The sequence below is a fragment of the Porites lutea genome, chromosome 7 (assembly GCF_958299795.1).
Source record: "Porites lutea chromosome 7, jaPorLute2.1, whole genome shotgun sequence".
NCBI lineage: Eukaryota > Metazoa > Cnidaria > Anthozoa > Scleractinia > Poritidae > Porites > Porites lutea.
The window spans coordinates 4,083,812-4,099,294 of record NC_133207.1 but is presented as its reverse complement, the minus strand read 5'-3'; the positions used below and the strand labels follow the sequence as shown (position 1 = coordinate 4,099,294).

Genomic DNA, 15,483 nt, shown 5'->3' with positions numbered 1-15,483 from the left:
CTTGGTGAAGTGTTCTGCAGTTGCCATGGCGTTTACGGTCCGTATAACGTTTCTCTTCGGAATTAAAGTCACTTTTTCAAGCTATAGGCAATGTATTTTAATGGTGGTTTATGAAAAATACCGTGTTTTTTGTATTTTTGTGGGTAAGCGCAGGTGAGGCCACAGTGGTGTGACTCGTTCACGTGATCAGGGTCCATAGTCCACTGTCAACAAAGTTTTCAACGTTTCTTTTTAGTCGTAAACTCAGTTTTATTATAGAAGTTACAATAGATTGTATCGCTAAAAACATCCTGAAGTATTTGGAAGAACGTCTGGTGACCCAGTTGCAAGTAGCTGTGGTTTACGAGCAGTTGGCTACAGTTCTGAGCCTAATGCATGCGAAGGCGTCGTTTGAAGTATGAACGCGATGAATTCGAAGCCGTGAAGTTTGAATGTAGGAGGTTCTTCTCTTTTATTATGGACATTTACTCAAGTAAGCTACATTTCACTCTCATTATGAGGTTTTCAGCCGAGTGCTCACTACAGCTCTGTTTTAGGATTAGCATTCCGGATTACCGTTAGAATAGGCAAGACTTTTCGAACTGAGAATTGAGCCTCATTTCAACAGTGAAATCACACTTAAATTCCAGAGAAAATCTGAGAATTTGCAACCGTATGTCTAAAGCTCAGTCTAGAAAACTGTTCTGTGAAATTTGTAACCAAAAAGATGAAGAGGAGTATGTAATTTGTTGCGAATTCATGTAAGTTAAAACGTGATATCAACTCGGTGCATTTGTATGGCTTCCTTTACTTTTACGGAGACTCTTGCTCTATAGAGAAACACAACTGAGTGCTCGCCACAGAAAATTTCTGACGTATGAACAACGTTTAAAGAAAAACAGATTAGAAGTTATGGAATGCCCATGAAGAAGACGCGATAGCTTAGTGGAGACAACGATATGTACTCGTGCAAAGATTGTTGTTTTTTTCTGTGATCAATTTACGGTGAACACAACAGGGAATACAACAGCAAGTAGTTTCAAGAGATTCATGATTTTTTTTCTCTTTCATAAATCACATATTTCGTATTAAATTTGCCATACTGTTGCGTATGAAAGTAACAGATTTGCACCACCATTTCAGACAGATTTTCAGCGTCCTGCCTAGAGCACGAGGCCGCTAAAAGTAAAGAGGGTCATTCGTATTAGTGTTCTTATTTAGATTCTGAAGGTTAATTGTCAAGAAACAGTTTTAAAGTAGTCTGAAAATAGTTTTTCCCCCGTATAACGTATTTGAATAACTCTGTCGAGTACTTTTAACAAAGTGAAACGATTTATTGTAAGTGTAGTAGTATACTATGTTGAAAGATAAGCCCCATTTTGGATTTCCCGCATACTAATTTGGATTTCCTGCATACTAATTAAGTGTCTTCCTGCATACTAATTCAGTATGGGTTTTCTAATAAGCGTCTCTCTACTTCAATAGAAACAATAGGCTTGCCTAGACTCGCCCGGTAAGTAACTTGAGCACGGTTTTCGGACCGTCTATTAAAAGGAAAATAGGAGCGATCACCTAGCAACGCGAGAAACGGATTTCTATATCTTATTTAGCGCTAAAACTCAGATATATAAACAAAACACATACAGAAAGTGGAGTTGAAAAGTCTTTATTTCAATTTAGTTTACGTCTTTATTTAGCGCTAAAACTCGGATACATAAACAAAACACACTCACATATACACAAACTGGAGCTGAAAACTCTCTAGTTCAATTTTGTCTGACTATTACAGAACTGTTTTCTCCGTTTTATCTCGAGGAAATGAAAAACTATTAAAGTCTTGTAATTTCACGCACCGTTAGCTAATTATGCGAGTTCACAAGCCCAAAGTTGAATACAAATTAGCTCTACAGAAAAGACCCAAGGGAGCACCTTGACGTATTGTTATAAAACAAATAACTTAACAAGGATCAATTAAAACACGCGACTAATAATTGCTAGCGATAAAAACACAAGAGAGATACCGTTTAAAACAAAAAGAGTCAAATACAAAGCGATTTGAAAGAAATCTATTAAAATAGTCAAAGAAAGCAAGCCATGTTTTACCTACCCCTCTCCCTTTTCAATTTTATTTCCCTCCTCAATTTTTTTCTTTTTCCCTTCTCCACAATTTTATTATTTTCCCTCCTCAATGTTTTTAGTCCCTCCTCCACAATTTTTTATTATTTTCCCTCCTCAATGTGCCGAAGAAGGGCAATAAAGAAAGGGGCAAGCCTATTGTTTCTATTGAAGTAGAGAGACGCTCATTAGAAAACCTATACCGAATTAGTATGCAGAAAGGCACTTAATTAGTGTGCAGGAAATCCAAATTAGTATGCGGGAAATCCAAAATGGGGTTTATCTTTCAACATAGTATACTACTAAGTGTTATGTTCAGTAATCGCGACTTTCTCTAAGAAGAATGATCACATTCGTAGTCCAGATAACCAATCGATATGAGTACACTTTAGAAACAAAATCAAGAAGTCCTCTAGATACCTTATCATTCCTTTATAGAGTTTTTATGCCCTGGGGTCGCTTTTACGACGCAGTGTTAAAAGTATCCGTCCTTCACGTTAGACAAGCATTAGATCATATAATATTACAGGTGTAGGTTTTCGTCGAGATCCCTCACGTCGTTAAGAATTCTAAGATGTGAGCCAAGGAAGGACATTGTATACCATTAGCTAGGTAGGATAAATCACTGAATCTATATCCTTTGCTACTGTAATTGACTTCTATTAACTTTAGATTAACTTCTCTTAGCAGTCGAGTCGATAATGGTTAGAACTCACGTGCTTTAGGTCAACTATTTCATGTTAGTGCAATAACTGAAGTACAAATTATTGTGACATTTTCAGGTCTAGTTAAAAACGACAGAAGCACGTAAATGACCATAAATCTCAATGCATAAATCTTTGGTTAGTAATGCAGATGTAGCATAGTCGTAGAAATAGAGAATAAAATAAATCTTTCATAACTTACAACTGGATGTTCGGTTTTCCGGTGTATCCTTCGTGGAACGTTGATACTACTCATAAGAGATACTCATAGAATGTCTCTTTTTTTGATGCAAAAAATAAATGTAGTGGTAAATTAACACTAAAATTTGATCCATTCCCTCTACAGGTTCATTGATTTTCCTTGGCTCTGCGTCCTGCCTCCCTGACGCATAAACGCCCCGAAGACACAAAAAATTATTCACGGCAAGCGTATTGTAGGACGCAAAGGTCGATCGATCGATTTAACGATGTTTTTGAAGAATATCCTGTTCAAGTAATTTTAAATCTGTATTAAAACGAGAGTAACATCGCCTGCCTATAAATTTCGTCGAGAAGTAATTTCTCAACGAATTCATGCAAATACTTCAACAAAATTTCTTATATTTCAATTGCTGCCATTTTGATTTACCTTCATTGGCTAGGTTGATCATTATGTTTACCATATATGGAAAACATGTGGTTGAACTGGGTTGGACGACAATGGTTCGGCAATTAAAAGTTCAACTTTTTATCGTCTATTAACACTGAAAATGTTTCAAGAAACGCCACTCAAAAGGTTTTTTACAACTTCTGCCCATGGGCTATACGAAACATGGGCTTTGGGTAATAATTGTGTATTCACCGCTTGCTTAGCGCCCACGCCTCAGCTTTGAAGAGAACGGATTGGTTACCAAGACTTAACAAATGCCGATCGAGTTCTGAATCAAAACAAAGAAAATTTCCAGCCTATCGATAAGAATTATACGAGAAGAATTTACCAAAAAAGACGGACGACTGCTTCAGTGTAAACAATTCAAGTATTAAAAGTCCATTTCGTCTCGCGTTTTTTTCCGTTGAGGTTAGCACATCAGTGACGGACTGCCTCTAGTTCATTGATCGCTTTTCAAAGGGCTTTGATTGTCCCCTAATGGTCATCTTTCCTACATTTACCAAACGTAAGTGTCGCCACGTTAAGTCAGAATCCATTAGGTAATTGTCAATGAGTGATTCTAATTTTCAGTGGACAAAAATACCTTGTAGCAGAAGATTCTAAGCCATATCGCATTCTTTTTTACAAATAACACCAAAGACAATTTCTAACGGGAGACCAAGAAAATAAATCTCAAATTTCACAAGCATTGAGAAAACACAGGAAAATCTTCATTCCTAACATTTCATTTTGTGAAATTTGAGGCTCTTAAAGTTTGTTTTCTCGGGCTATAATAAGAACCTTTTCGTCGGAGTTATTTCGTACGACTTATTACATTGGTAGCCCTTGAAAAGTGTGAAAAAGAATGCAATATGCTTGAAATTATTCTGGTACACGGTTTTTTCCACTGAAAATTAAAATAACTCAATTGCCTAATGGATTTTGTCTTAATTTTGCATACACCTGGCTGGAAATAGCCAGTTTCTTTGACATCCCGTTGTAGATTTCCGGACTTTTCTAACTCTTGTGCCAATATGTATCATTTAGTAAAATGATCCATTGCTTTTCTTGCATTGCTAAGTGCTGCATTGGTAAAAAAGGTCCCAATAATGATGTAAAAAATGTATCTTGTCAAGCGCCAGAAAATCTTAATTTTAAAACTCCAGTAAATTTCCAATATCATCCCCCTATTCTACAAAGTATACTTTAAATTCTGAGTATAACATTCATGTTCAGCACGAACCCCGTATAGTCCTGGACGACTCTTGAGAGTAACTAAGACTCCATATATTTAATTACTTTTGTTAGCTGGTCCATATAATTTTTTGGTAGTATAGTTCTATCTGCTCCCGTTTTGTATGCTCACAAGCCTATCATAGGCTAACTTTGACTGAATTGTTGTGAAACACGAAAGGCTACTCTAAAAGGAAAGATAGCGAAGATGTATTAACCTAAAGATAATATATAACATGTACTGTTTGATGCTCATTAGCGCTTGCCTGCGTGCAGACGTCTCCTATTTCCTTTGTTGCAACATTAGCGCCTGAAAATCGTCCCTTATCGGCGGCCGGACTAGCCTGTGAGCCAAGCGAAAATAAGACGCGCGTGATGTGGAGAACTGAATAGCTGTGAGTTTTCGCAGTAGTTTTTGAGATCTCTTCACTGGAACAGGCTAGATCCAGTCTACCACTAATAATATCATATTTGCAAGGCACTATTTATATATATCATGTCTATATGCGATGAAAACATCAGAAATCTTAGTGCCTCTTATATTGAAAATATCCTAAATTGTTATAAATCCGAACTCTAATTAAACTTTCTTACCATAGCCACGTAATTTTTCTTTTATGATAATATTCACTATATAGTTGATGTTACTTTCTTTCTTTCTTAACTTTTATTTTACTTTGTTTCATTTGTCATTGTATTGACTGTTTTGGTACGGAAATCTTCTTGTCGAATATAAAGTCAACTATAAAGTTGTTGTTGTGATCTGCGAATGAAGATATGCCGAAAGTAGAATGATTCTGTTTATTTGTAGGAATAACCTAAGCGATTGAAAAAGAACCTGAAAATATTCAGGCTTGACCGGGAATGGAACCCTGACCTTTGCGACCAACCGGACGCAACTCTCTATCCGTTGGTAATAATCTCCTTCTCCGCTAACTTCCGTTTAGACTACAACATGATGAGAAATTGAAAGAGGTTCTTGACAAAAGCGAAGAATCACATTCGGATATGTTGTTTTGCAATAGTGCTGGTAATCTATTGCCAATGGTTGACACGAAACTCAATTAGGATCACCAGCGAAAGCAAACAAGGGGTAGGGTTATTCAGAAAGGCATGGGGTTTTATCGAGGAGCTGCTTATGAAGTTTTCAATGTTTTCAATCTTTTCAATGTCATAAAATAAATGACATAGGTCAACAAAAAAGGTAAAATTAATTGTTTCGCGGTTAATGCTGCTGTCTACTACATAATTAATTTTTGATTATTTTGCACGGCAAACAAAAGAACAAATATAGCGCATCAGTTTTGAAGACTTTTTTTCAGAAACCCACAGCTTCATCCCAGTCGAGCCTGCAGCGATGGAAGGAGGGGCTTAAATTTGCAAGACGTCCCACAAAAACCCACTCAGTTTCGCGACTTTAAAAAGCTAAGGTAGTTGCTGTTAATCTCCCGGCTGCCCCTCCCAAAAAAACCGTAATGCTTTCCGCACCTCAAAACGAAACTTCGCATTCTCTCATCGTTGTTATTGGGGGAAGTTTTCTATTATGTCTTTTGATTCTTTTCACGATTTTTGGCGCTTTCCTTGTGTATTCTGCGTTTCTTTTAAACAAACATTTGCGTACGAGGACGAACTTGTTTTTCTTAAGTCTTGTAACCGCGGATGTCTTGTTCGCTGTATTCGCCATGCCCTCAGAAATTGTGCATTTCTCGTGTCATCCATACTGGCCTCTTGGAGAAATCGGCTGCAACGTTTGGAGTTCACTATATGTGGCTTTTGGTGGCGCGTCTGCCTGTCACCTGTGCGCCATTGGCATAGATCGCTTGTTGGCCATTTCACGTCCTTTCCAATACTACAGCGACGTTTCGTTTAGTGTAGTTGTTTCGTTGACCCTCCTATGGATCTTTGCTATTTTTAGCGGAATCGCAAGTTATTACATCTGGGAGCAACCATACCAAAACACTCACTTACAGAAAGACGATATCCTTGAGTGGCCGCAAAACTCCTATAGGACCTGTAGCAGGTCATGCTAAAAATCCCATATTACCTTTCGGTCTTGGCTGAGACTTTTTGCTTTTCTTCCGACAACGTTTTTTGAAATAGTTGTATACCTTTTTCTTTTCTTTGGATTTTTCGGAGTTTTATTTACGCCATAAATGTTTTCTTTTTTTGATAATTTATAAAATACTGAAATGTAAACAGATTCTACAATTCAGGCAGATTAACAAAAAATCCTTTCTTTAAGGTTGATTAAAATGAAAAAAGGTTGAAGGAAAACTGTTAGCTAAATAATTAATTTAATGTAATTAAAATGTATTAGCTTGTATTCTAAGCCGCAATATATCATGAGCAAAGGCTAATGTATATGTTAAGGTTGTAGAATTGTTTTTCTCTTGTTTTGGGGTATTGTAATGTATGCTAATGAAGACGAAACAAAAACAAAATGAACATTGCCTGAGATAAAAAATTAACTACAACATATACAACTAAAAATTTGTTTGAGAGTCTTCTTAACAGCCCTTTTGACTTCTCTCATCTTCCAGCAATACACTATTGGGTTAAGACTCGAGTTTAAATAAACTAAAGTCACTGTAAATTCCCTGGCAATGTAAAACGATTGGGAATAATCCCGTCTTTGACTGATCAAAGCATCCACTATGCAATATGGCAAATAACAAACGAGTAATATCATTTGAAGCCACAGTGCACCGCTCAGTGTCTTTTTGTATCGTGTAATGTTCGCTAAGCCTGGTCCCTTCAGCTGTCCTTGATAACTATAGTAATTAGATGTAACGAACACTTTCCTCTGTCGGTGGCGCAGCGTTAAGATGATTTTTGCGTAACAGAAAGTCAAAATTGAAAGAGCTAGAACAATGCCTACGTAGCTATACCAAAGAGTTATACGATAATGAACGAAGTACATCGCAGTCAATAAAATGGATACAGCCCAAGCAATAGATATAGCAAGATATGTTCTCTTTAAAGTTACGTCTTGTTTGTACCTGAGCCCCAACAATAAAGCCAAAAGTCTGTCCACGCTTATAACAGTCATGGTGATTAAAGATACGGAACACAAAATATAACCGGCGAGAAAATTTCCTATCTTTGCGCTTCTGCAAATTTGCCATTGTCCTTTTTCGGCAGAGATCCAATGCACGACCATCAGAGGCTCTGCTGTGATACCAACGAAGAGATCAGTCGTTGCAAGGTTACGATACAAGAGTTTGGACGCAGAGCGAACTGAAGAGATCTTGTCAAGTGCTAATAGGATCAGAGTATTCCCCAAAATAGCTGTAACAGATAGAAAAATGTTTAACGCTGCAAGGAAAATCAGGGTATGTTTTACCCCTTCGGCTTTTTCTGCTTGACAGTAGAACTGTTTGTACGTGTTTTGGCTTTCATCCACAGAATTGTCTTCTAACGCCATTTCTCTTCCAGGAAAGTACGTCTGCCTCAGGGAAAAACAGTATGCCCTATATCAGTACACCGCCTGTCGCAGACCACAGTCTTCAACGTAATTGCTAAGCGTTTATTTATGCTTCCTATTCAGGCGGTGTTTGATTAGCAGGCTGTTTTATGCAAATGCTTGGTACGAAAGTTTCTTTTCTTTTCTTTTCTTTTTTTCAAAATTTCTTTAGGTTAAATATTTACAAATCCTAATTACACTAGTTCCACTGTTTTCACATTATAAATGACAAGTTCGTGTGAGCAAAAACAAAACGTTCAAAAAGAGAAAGAAAATAGCGGTTTAGGTCTTTTTCCTCTTTCAACTGACAGAGGTGTTTAGTTCGTGATACTGTTCCTTTTTTTAAATCAAAATAAAAGAAGGAATAAGAGACAAGGAAATTATCAAACCGGATGAGAGAACCTGGCGAACCGGAACACATCCAAAGATAGCCAATCAAAACACGTTATCTTTAAGTGAAGGGTCGAAAGCATCAGCTGTTTCTTAGTGCTGTGGCTGTCATTAATTAAAGTCTTATTACTTGCTTCACAAAAGATCATATTTCAGGAAACAAGGACTTGTCGCTGTACATTAACTGTGACAGGTAAACAGTAGGCAGCTGCTTGATTGGTCATACTCCTTTTGTTGGTTGTCTCGAAATATTTGATTTGTGATCTAATATTTCAATGTTTACATTATTCTCGGTCTTGGCAATTTGAATATCCTCATCCTTCTTTCTCAGTGTCACTGAGAAAGTAAAAGTAGACCTCATGGCTGTAAATTATAATTACAGTCTGTTAACACCACTGCTGGAAGATCCAACAGGTTCCACCGTCATTTTTAACGTACCCCAAGCGAGAAGAAAACGTCCATGGCGTATGGTAGCCGCACTGTTTTACATTCTCTTTCTCTGTTGGCAACTGACTGGTATGTTTCTGTACGCTGTCCGGGTCATAGTGTGCTTTAAACAGAGATCCCTTACCTACAAATGCGATCCAAACGCAGGATTCCAACATTCAGCGGATTTTGAATTTGTCTGGTTGACAACCCGTTCTCTTCACATCATTGTTGTATTAACTGTATTGACAAAGATTTGTGACTTCCCTGGATTTAAGACAATTTTTCGTCAACTTAAAGTCCTGCCTGAGTTTTGGACTTTGGTCCTTCTTCTCTTGATGGCTATGTGTAGATATGCAATGTTGTTAACTATCTCTGGACAAGCTTTGACGCATATCATAATCTCCTACGTTTTCTGTAATATTTTGAGAGTCACTATTGTTGGGATTCTGAATTTTACTGAACTTGAGACCATAAGGCATAACTATCCCATTCACGTGTTTATCTTTTCTAAGCTGACTTTAGTAACTTTCTTTCTTGAAAATCTTTTAAGCTTTGTAGTATCTCTTCTTCAATTCGCGGAAGATGTTGAGGACTTCACTCAAGAAGAAATGAAATCCTCTGTGGATGCCCAAGTCATATACTGTTTTTTACATAAGTTTGCAACAACCTATTTTACCATGAAAATAGCGAGCTTTTTCTGGCAGAAACTATTCAATGATGATGTTAATTTACTTTCTAGCCATCCCCAATGTCATGCTAGGCAATTTAGGTTGTAGCCGAGTCCATTAGAAAAGGGAAGAAGGGAAACAATTCTCAAACTCATCAACAATTCATAAAGAAAATACAAAGGAAATTAATGTTTAGTGAGTGTTTGGATATCAGATGAAAAACTGCTCATTTTTGAATCCTAAATTTTTCCCTCTAAAAGTCATTTTGTTTGAGAAGTAATATCAAGCATTCGACACAGCGTTTCATCACCAGTTCTCAAACTCATTAATAATTCATTAAGAAAATACAAAGGAAATTAATGTTTAATGAGTGTTTGGAAATCAGATGAAACACTGCTTAGTATTTGCATCCTTAATTTCTCCTTCAAAAATGATTTTGTTTGAGAAGAAATATCAAACATTCGACACAGTGTTTCATCACCAGATGAAACACCTCGAAGTTCGTCAAAAATACTCCGCTGCGCGTCGTATTTTCAACTCTCTTCTCAGTGTTTCATCTGGTGATGAAACACTGCATCTCATGTTTGATATATTACATGAAACACCTCGAAGTTCGTCAAAAACAACTCCGCTTCGCGTCGTATTTTCAGCTCTCTTCTCAGTGTTTCATCTGGTGATGAAACACTGCGTGTCATGCTTGATATATTACATAAAATACATCTAGCCAGAATTTTGAAAACGTTACCACCAAATAGAACTCGCCCTTCAAACAATTTTGTTTTCTGCCAAAAGCTCCAAAGCAGCCATTATAAAAATTCTAAGAGTGCAACCATTGCTTTTTTCTGCCGGCTAGTTCTGACTTATGGTGTGTCGCACCCCAGGTCTAAAAATTGAAGATGTACTGATAAGGATCAATACTTTGCTTCCTATGATTATTTTAGCTTTGCCCTCATGTGTACCACGTGAAGTTTCGATCCTTTTTTTTTTTTAATCCAGCAATGAAACACAAAGCGCGCTCAGTGTGTACATTCAGGGTAATGGTGAGCTAAACAATATGAATTTTGAGCCCTACTGATGCGTCGTTGACACTTTTTAAATCTCGAACCGGAAATGAATAACATTCGATGTTTGCCCTAGCTTTTACAACATAGCACTTCAAGTATTTAATAAAATGTAGAAAATTATTGCTAAATAAATACCTCATATTTGCTAACTGAATATGTTACATTAATAAGTAATATCAAACTTTATCAAAATGACAAATAGCGGGCTTAACAATATTATGAAGTACCAATTAATCGATACGTCACTACATTTCTGGGAATGAAAGCCTCTTACTAACCGAGTTTAGAGTCCGTAATAGCAAATTATGAAGCTGTATGAACTTGGTTCTTCCCCGGTTTCAACAAGTAATGTATTGACTATATTTCTAGGTTGTCTGAATAGGTCACGAAAGAAACTCGTCGTACAGTGGGATACGATCCTCCAAATTAACCAATTATACAGCGTGTACCGATTGAGAAGGGAAAGGATAATGAATAATTACTTTCTGATATTTTGTTTAAGAAATAATTATATTTGGTGAATGCATTCGCTGAGAAAATATTCAGGTGACATCTCGTTTTGGCATGGACAAGCAGGTTCACCTTTACCGACTAAGAGTTGGAAAGGTAATTGGCAACTAATTCTAACGCCAATCTTTTCAGAAAGAATTTTTAATTGGAAATTTCCCTTTTATTTATGTTTTTTTTGTCTTAATTCACTTAAATCAGGCCAACAGAGTTCGGTCGCAAGGTTATTTCCTAGGTTTCTAGATTTGAAGACAATGAAAGTTGCATTTATCTGTTGGTTAGCAATCTACTCTTGTCGTGGCTAACATATAAAACAATGTACGTTGTACGTATGTAATATTGGGCAAGTCTGCGACGCTCACAAAGTGAATGGTGTTCTTTTTGCACTCTGATGACGGGAAAGCAGTTTGCTCCACTTCTTTTACTTGTTATAACCATAAAACTATAATTTTTATAGATGCAAAATCAGCTTGAACCTCTGTTACCTTACGTCAGCATCGATGCCTTAGACGTAACAAGCCTCCGTGTGTAACGGCGTTCGTCGCTTATGCTGAAACGTTTTCAAGAACTCTTATTGAACACAACTAGGCCTCTCATATACATCACGTACGCTCTGTTCTTCGCGTGGCAAATGATTGGATTGGTTCTATACGAAATGCGGGCTTTCGAAACAACTCTCGTGGCGAAGCATACTAGCTTTCAGTCAACCGATATCGATATGTTTGGGCACTCTGAGCAGCTGCAACTAATCTGGGTGATTTCGCAGATATTTGATGCTTGGCTGGTAATACTTGCTTTGTCAAAAGTGCCATCTTTCCTCGGCTATTATTCCATCTTTAAACGGCTTGTTGGTTTGTCATCCTTTTGGAGTTTGATAGTGCTTTATGGAATGTGTATAGTGAGATACTTACTGATTATCGGGCTCAATGGTACAGCAATGGAAATAGCCTTAATTTTGGCTTTTTTGTCGGCACAAGGCACTCAGGTCATATTAATCGGTTTATTGACCTACACTCCGATCAACCACTCGGAAAAAGGAGTGCTTTAAAGTGTATGCCTTTTTTAAGCTTAACATGTTCGTTTTGTTTTTATCTTATTTTGGGAAGTTTGTAATAAGTTCTGTCCAGCTTGCCCTTCACATTTATGGTGTTGACGAGGACCTTGGAATTCCGTCCGAATTCTTGTCCTTAATTGGGGCAATCCGCAGATTTGCGGCTATTTTATTTTCCTATTGAATCTATACTTTTTATTGGCAAAAGCTGTTTGCTGACAATAGGAATATGCTTTGTCATTACGACTTTCTGGAACAGTGTACTGAAAATTCCCATGACGGTGATTCATAATTTATTCGAGCTCATCCAGCTTAAAATGTTCAGCAATAGACTGAAGAGAGTACACTTCAGGAAAGAAAACGAAAGTTACAGCATGTCATTAAGTTACGTCTTCTCACTGACAAAAGTGCTCCAATCAATTTTTGTAGATAGTAAGGAGTTAAAGCAAGACATTTTTAAGCAACGTCTGTCAACCGGAAGTGCACCTTTTGCAATCTTGGGCCGTGATTTTCAAAAAATTTCTACCAGATCGTCTCTATCAGAGTAAAAAAACTTAGCAATACAAATTTGGTAGCATCAAGTCATATGGGAAGGGAAGAGGACTAACCTCCGGTTGACGTTCGTCGCTCAAAAGCGTCCTTGCTTAAACTCCCTAGTTGTAAATATAGAGCGTGTTCACTTTAAGAAACGTCTGCCGAATTGGTAGCCTGTTCCATGCTCTCAGATTGTCGCGGCGATGACGCGCAAGTGAAAGACACGCGAAAATATGACCACGTGATCTGGGAAAAGGGGGCTTCCTCCCGTTTGATTTTCGTGGTCGCGCTTTCTCAATCTCGCGGTCCCGACTATCTCGGAGCTTGGAGCCTGGCTACAACATTGGTGGTCATGTTGTTGTTTTGAGCCAATCCTGTGGGAATTTAACGCCTGCGTCGCAAGTGGAGGTTGGGTGCCTATGGGCCAGGGGGCTGCAACCGCAATACACCCCAAGGCGGAAGAACACCCACAGGCCTACCAACCCGCAACCGAGCCACGAGCCCCCCCGCGCCCAGCCCCCCACTAGAGCACCCGTCACACTGAGGCCAGAAGCCCAGTGGAAGTAAAATGAACCAACCCCTGAAAGAATAAATAACTAAATGAATAAGAAAGAAAGGGGAGGGAGGGAGGGGAACTAAGAGAAACGCTACGCTACTGGAACGCCACGCCACGCCACGCCACGCCACGCCACGCTAACAAAACTTCGAGTACAACGCAAACCCAACGTAGGCACATGGCCTCCGCATGCGCCAAAGCGACATACCGCTGGACAGGAATCTTCCCCCATGCTCACGAACAATGGTAAACGCTACAAACGCAAACATAGTCACGCACAACGATACAGACGACCAACCCGCTACCAAAGAATGCCAAAAACACCCGAGACTATAGCTCCTAGTCGTTAACTACATCAAATATGATTTAATAGTAATTAATTCTTCAGTTCTTATGTTAAAACTTTCTTTGGTTCCAATGAATTTGCATAACTGCTGGCCACGTGATTGAAGAGGCTCCATAAGTGGCGTGCTGGACGGGAATGCTTCGTTCCGAGATCGAAACCCTTGCCCTAATCTCAAACCTCGGTAACACTACATTCCTATTCCACCCTTCAGATTGAAACAACTATAAAAGAAAGTTCATCTGAGCGACTTTTAATCACTTTTCTCTCGGATCAAGTCTTTAATCCTACTATACACTGTTTTAGGTTTAACCGTGACACAGAAGGTGGAAAAAACCTTTGTTATTACTGCTGCAAAACGTTGGAACTCTCTACCTATTAACAGAAGATCTAGCACCATGGCCAGTATTAACGCATTCAAACAGAACTATTGTAATTTTATAAAGGAAGGTTATGCTGGCTTAGATAGCTTTCTCGTTTCATAATTTTTTATATCGTCTGACCCCTTTTTAATATTACATTTACTTTTTTTTACCCGCTTTTACCTTTTTATACTGCTTCTACCCTTTTTAATATTTGTACATTAGTTTTATATATTTTAGGGGAGGGCCACAAGTTTAACAGTTTTTAACTTTTATGTGTCACCCTCGGTAAATAAAGTTATTCATTATTCATTCAAACCCTACTAAAGATAATCCAAGACAGTCTTGGATTCTGAATTCCACGTTGTGGATTTCGCATTCCACGTACTGGTTCCCAAATTCCTTGAGCTGAATTCCGGATTGCAAAGCCCAGGGTTCTCGATTCCACAAGCAAAAATTTCCAGGAATAGGGAATCGGGAATTACATGAGGCATGTCGTTTTCCTTACCGCGAGAGTTATTGAGGCGGGTTAATGTTAGCAACAAACCACGTTACACTTAATGCATAAAAGTGCTTTAACTTGCGAGTTCGGGGAGAATTTTGGCGGCGGAGCCTGATTTCCAAGAGCGATGGCGGCTCCGCGGTCAAAATTTTCCCCGAATTCTGCACAAGTAAACCTACTCGCAGGCTAGGTTCAACTCAGATCACTGCTTTGACAAGGGTCTAGATTCCAAAAAGAAGCAACGTTAGACAAAACAACAGAGCCTGCACAACAGAAATTTCCACTTTAGAAGAGGCAGCGTCGTTGGAATGAATATTTGATGTGGGACGGGGAGACAGGTGAAAGAAGCTATTGTTGAGGTCTTTTACTCCGTGGCACTGATCATATACACTTGACGTAGGGTACTTTTCATATACGCCTGATGGAGGGTCTTGTTTGCTTTGACAAAAAGGATTCCACTCATGGAAACTTAAATTCAGCTCTTCCCACTGTTTGGAAGATAAATCTTCTACTAGCTGGCATTCATCTATCACGCTTCTCCTCCTACACTGTTTTGCCGCAAAAAATTTCCTGTCAAAAAAATAGTGCTATTTTAATGCGTATCATAACCAGTAAAATGTCCTCTAATGTCATTGGTGCAAAACCTGCTTTATTTTTCACTAACCATTGTGTAGGGTTGTAATCGGACTACAACCACTTACTCTACCAAACTGGGGAGTTTTTCAAAATGGACGAATTTGTAACATTAGACAGTCTGAGTGTCTCTTCCAGTGATATTTACTCTAATTTTAGTCAATTGGTATTAAATCTCTTTCACAAAAAAAGAATACATTTGTGTTTCCTCTTAAATTGTAACGGTTATTATAACATAGCTAAAATATTCGCCAAATCAAATTCAATAGCGCGAGCGTGCTTTATATTCCCATTGAGCACGCTTATGACATTAATAAACTAT

At 38.2% G+C, this 15,483-nt stretch overlaps 1 protein-coding gene, 1 long non-coding RNA gene and 1 pseudogene across 2 annotated transcripts; all 3 read left to right on the top strand.

Annotated features, from left to right (window-relative positions):
- Positions 1-44: 44 nt before the first annotated feature.
- On the top strand, positions 45-3,340 carry LOC140943927 (uncharacterized). The gene is made up of 2 exons (XR_012166652.1): positions 45-472; positions 3,145-3,340. It is a non-coding gene; the product is annotated as an uncharacterized lncRNA (long non-coding RNA).
- Positions 3,341-8,942: 5,602 nt separating this feature from the next.
- LOC140944301 (uncharacterized) lies at positions 8,943-9,915 on the top strand. Its single transcript, XM_073393457.1, has one exon. It carries the CDS (start codon positions 8,980-8,982, stop codon positions 9,715-9,717), a length of 738 nt encoding a protein of 245 aa, XP_073249558.1. The 5' UTR covers positions 8,943-8,979; the 3' UTR covers positions 9,718-9,915.
- Positions 9,916-11,641: 1,726 nt separating this feature from the next.
- LOC140943521 (uncharacterized) lies at positions 11,642-12,523 on the top strand (annotated as a pseudogene).
- The last annotated feature ends 2,960 nt before the right edge of the window (positions 12,524-15,483 follow it).

Bases quoted from the DNA above. Each gene is read 5' to 3' on its own strand.
- LOC140944301 (XM_073393457.1), top strand. From the start codon at position 8,980: ATGGTAGCCGCACTGTTTTACATTCTCTTTCTCTGTTGGCAACTGACT.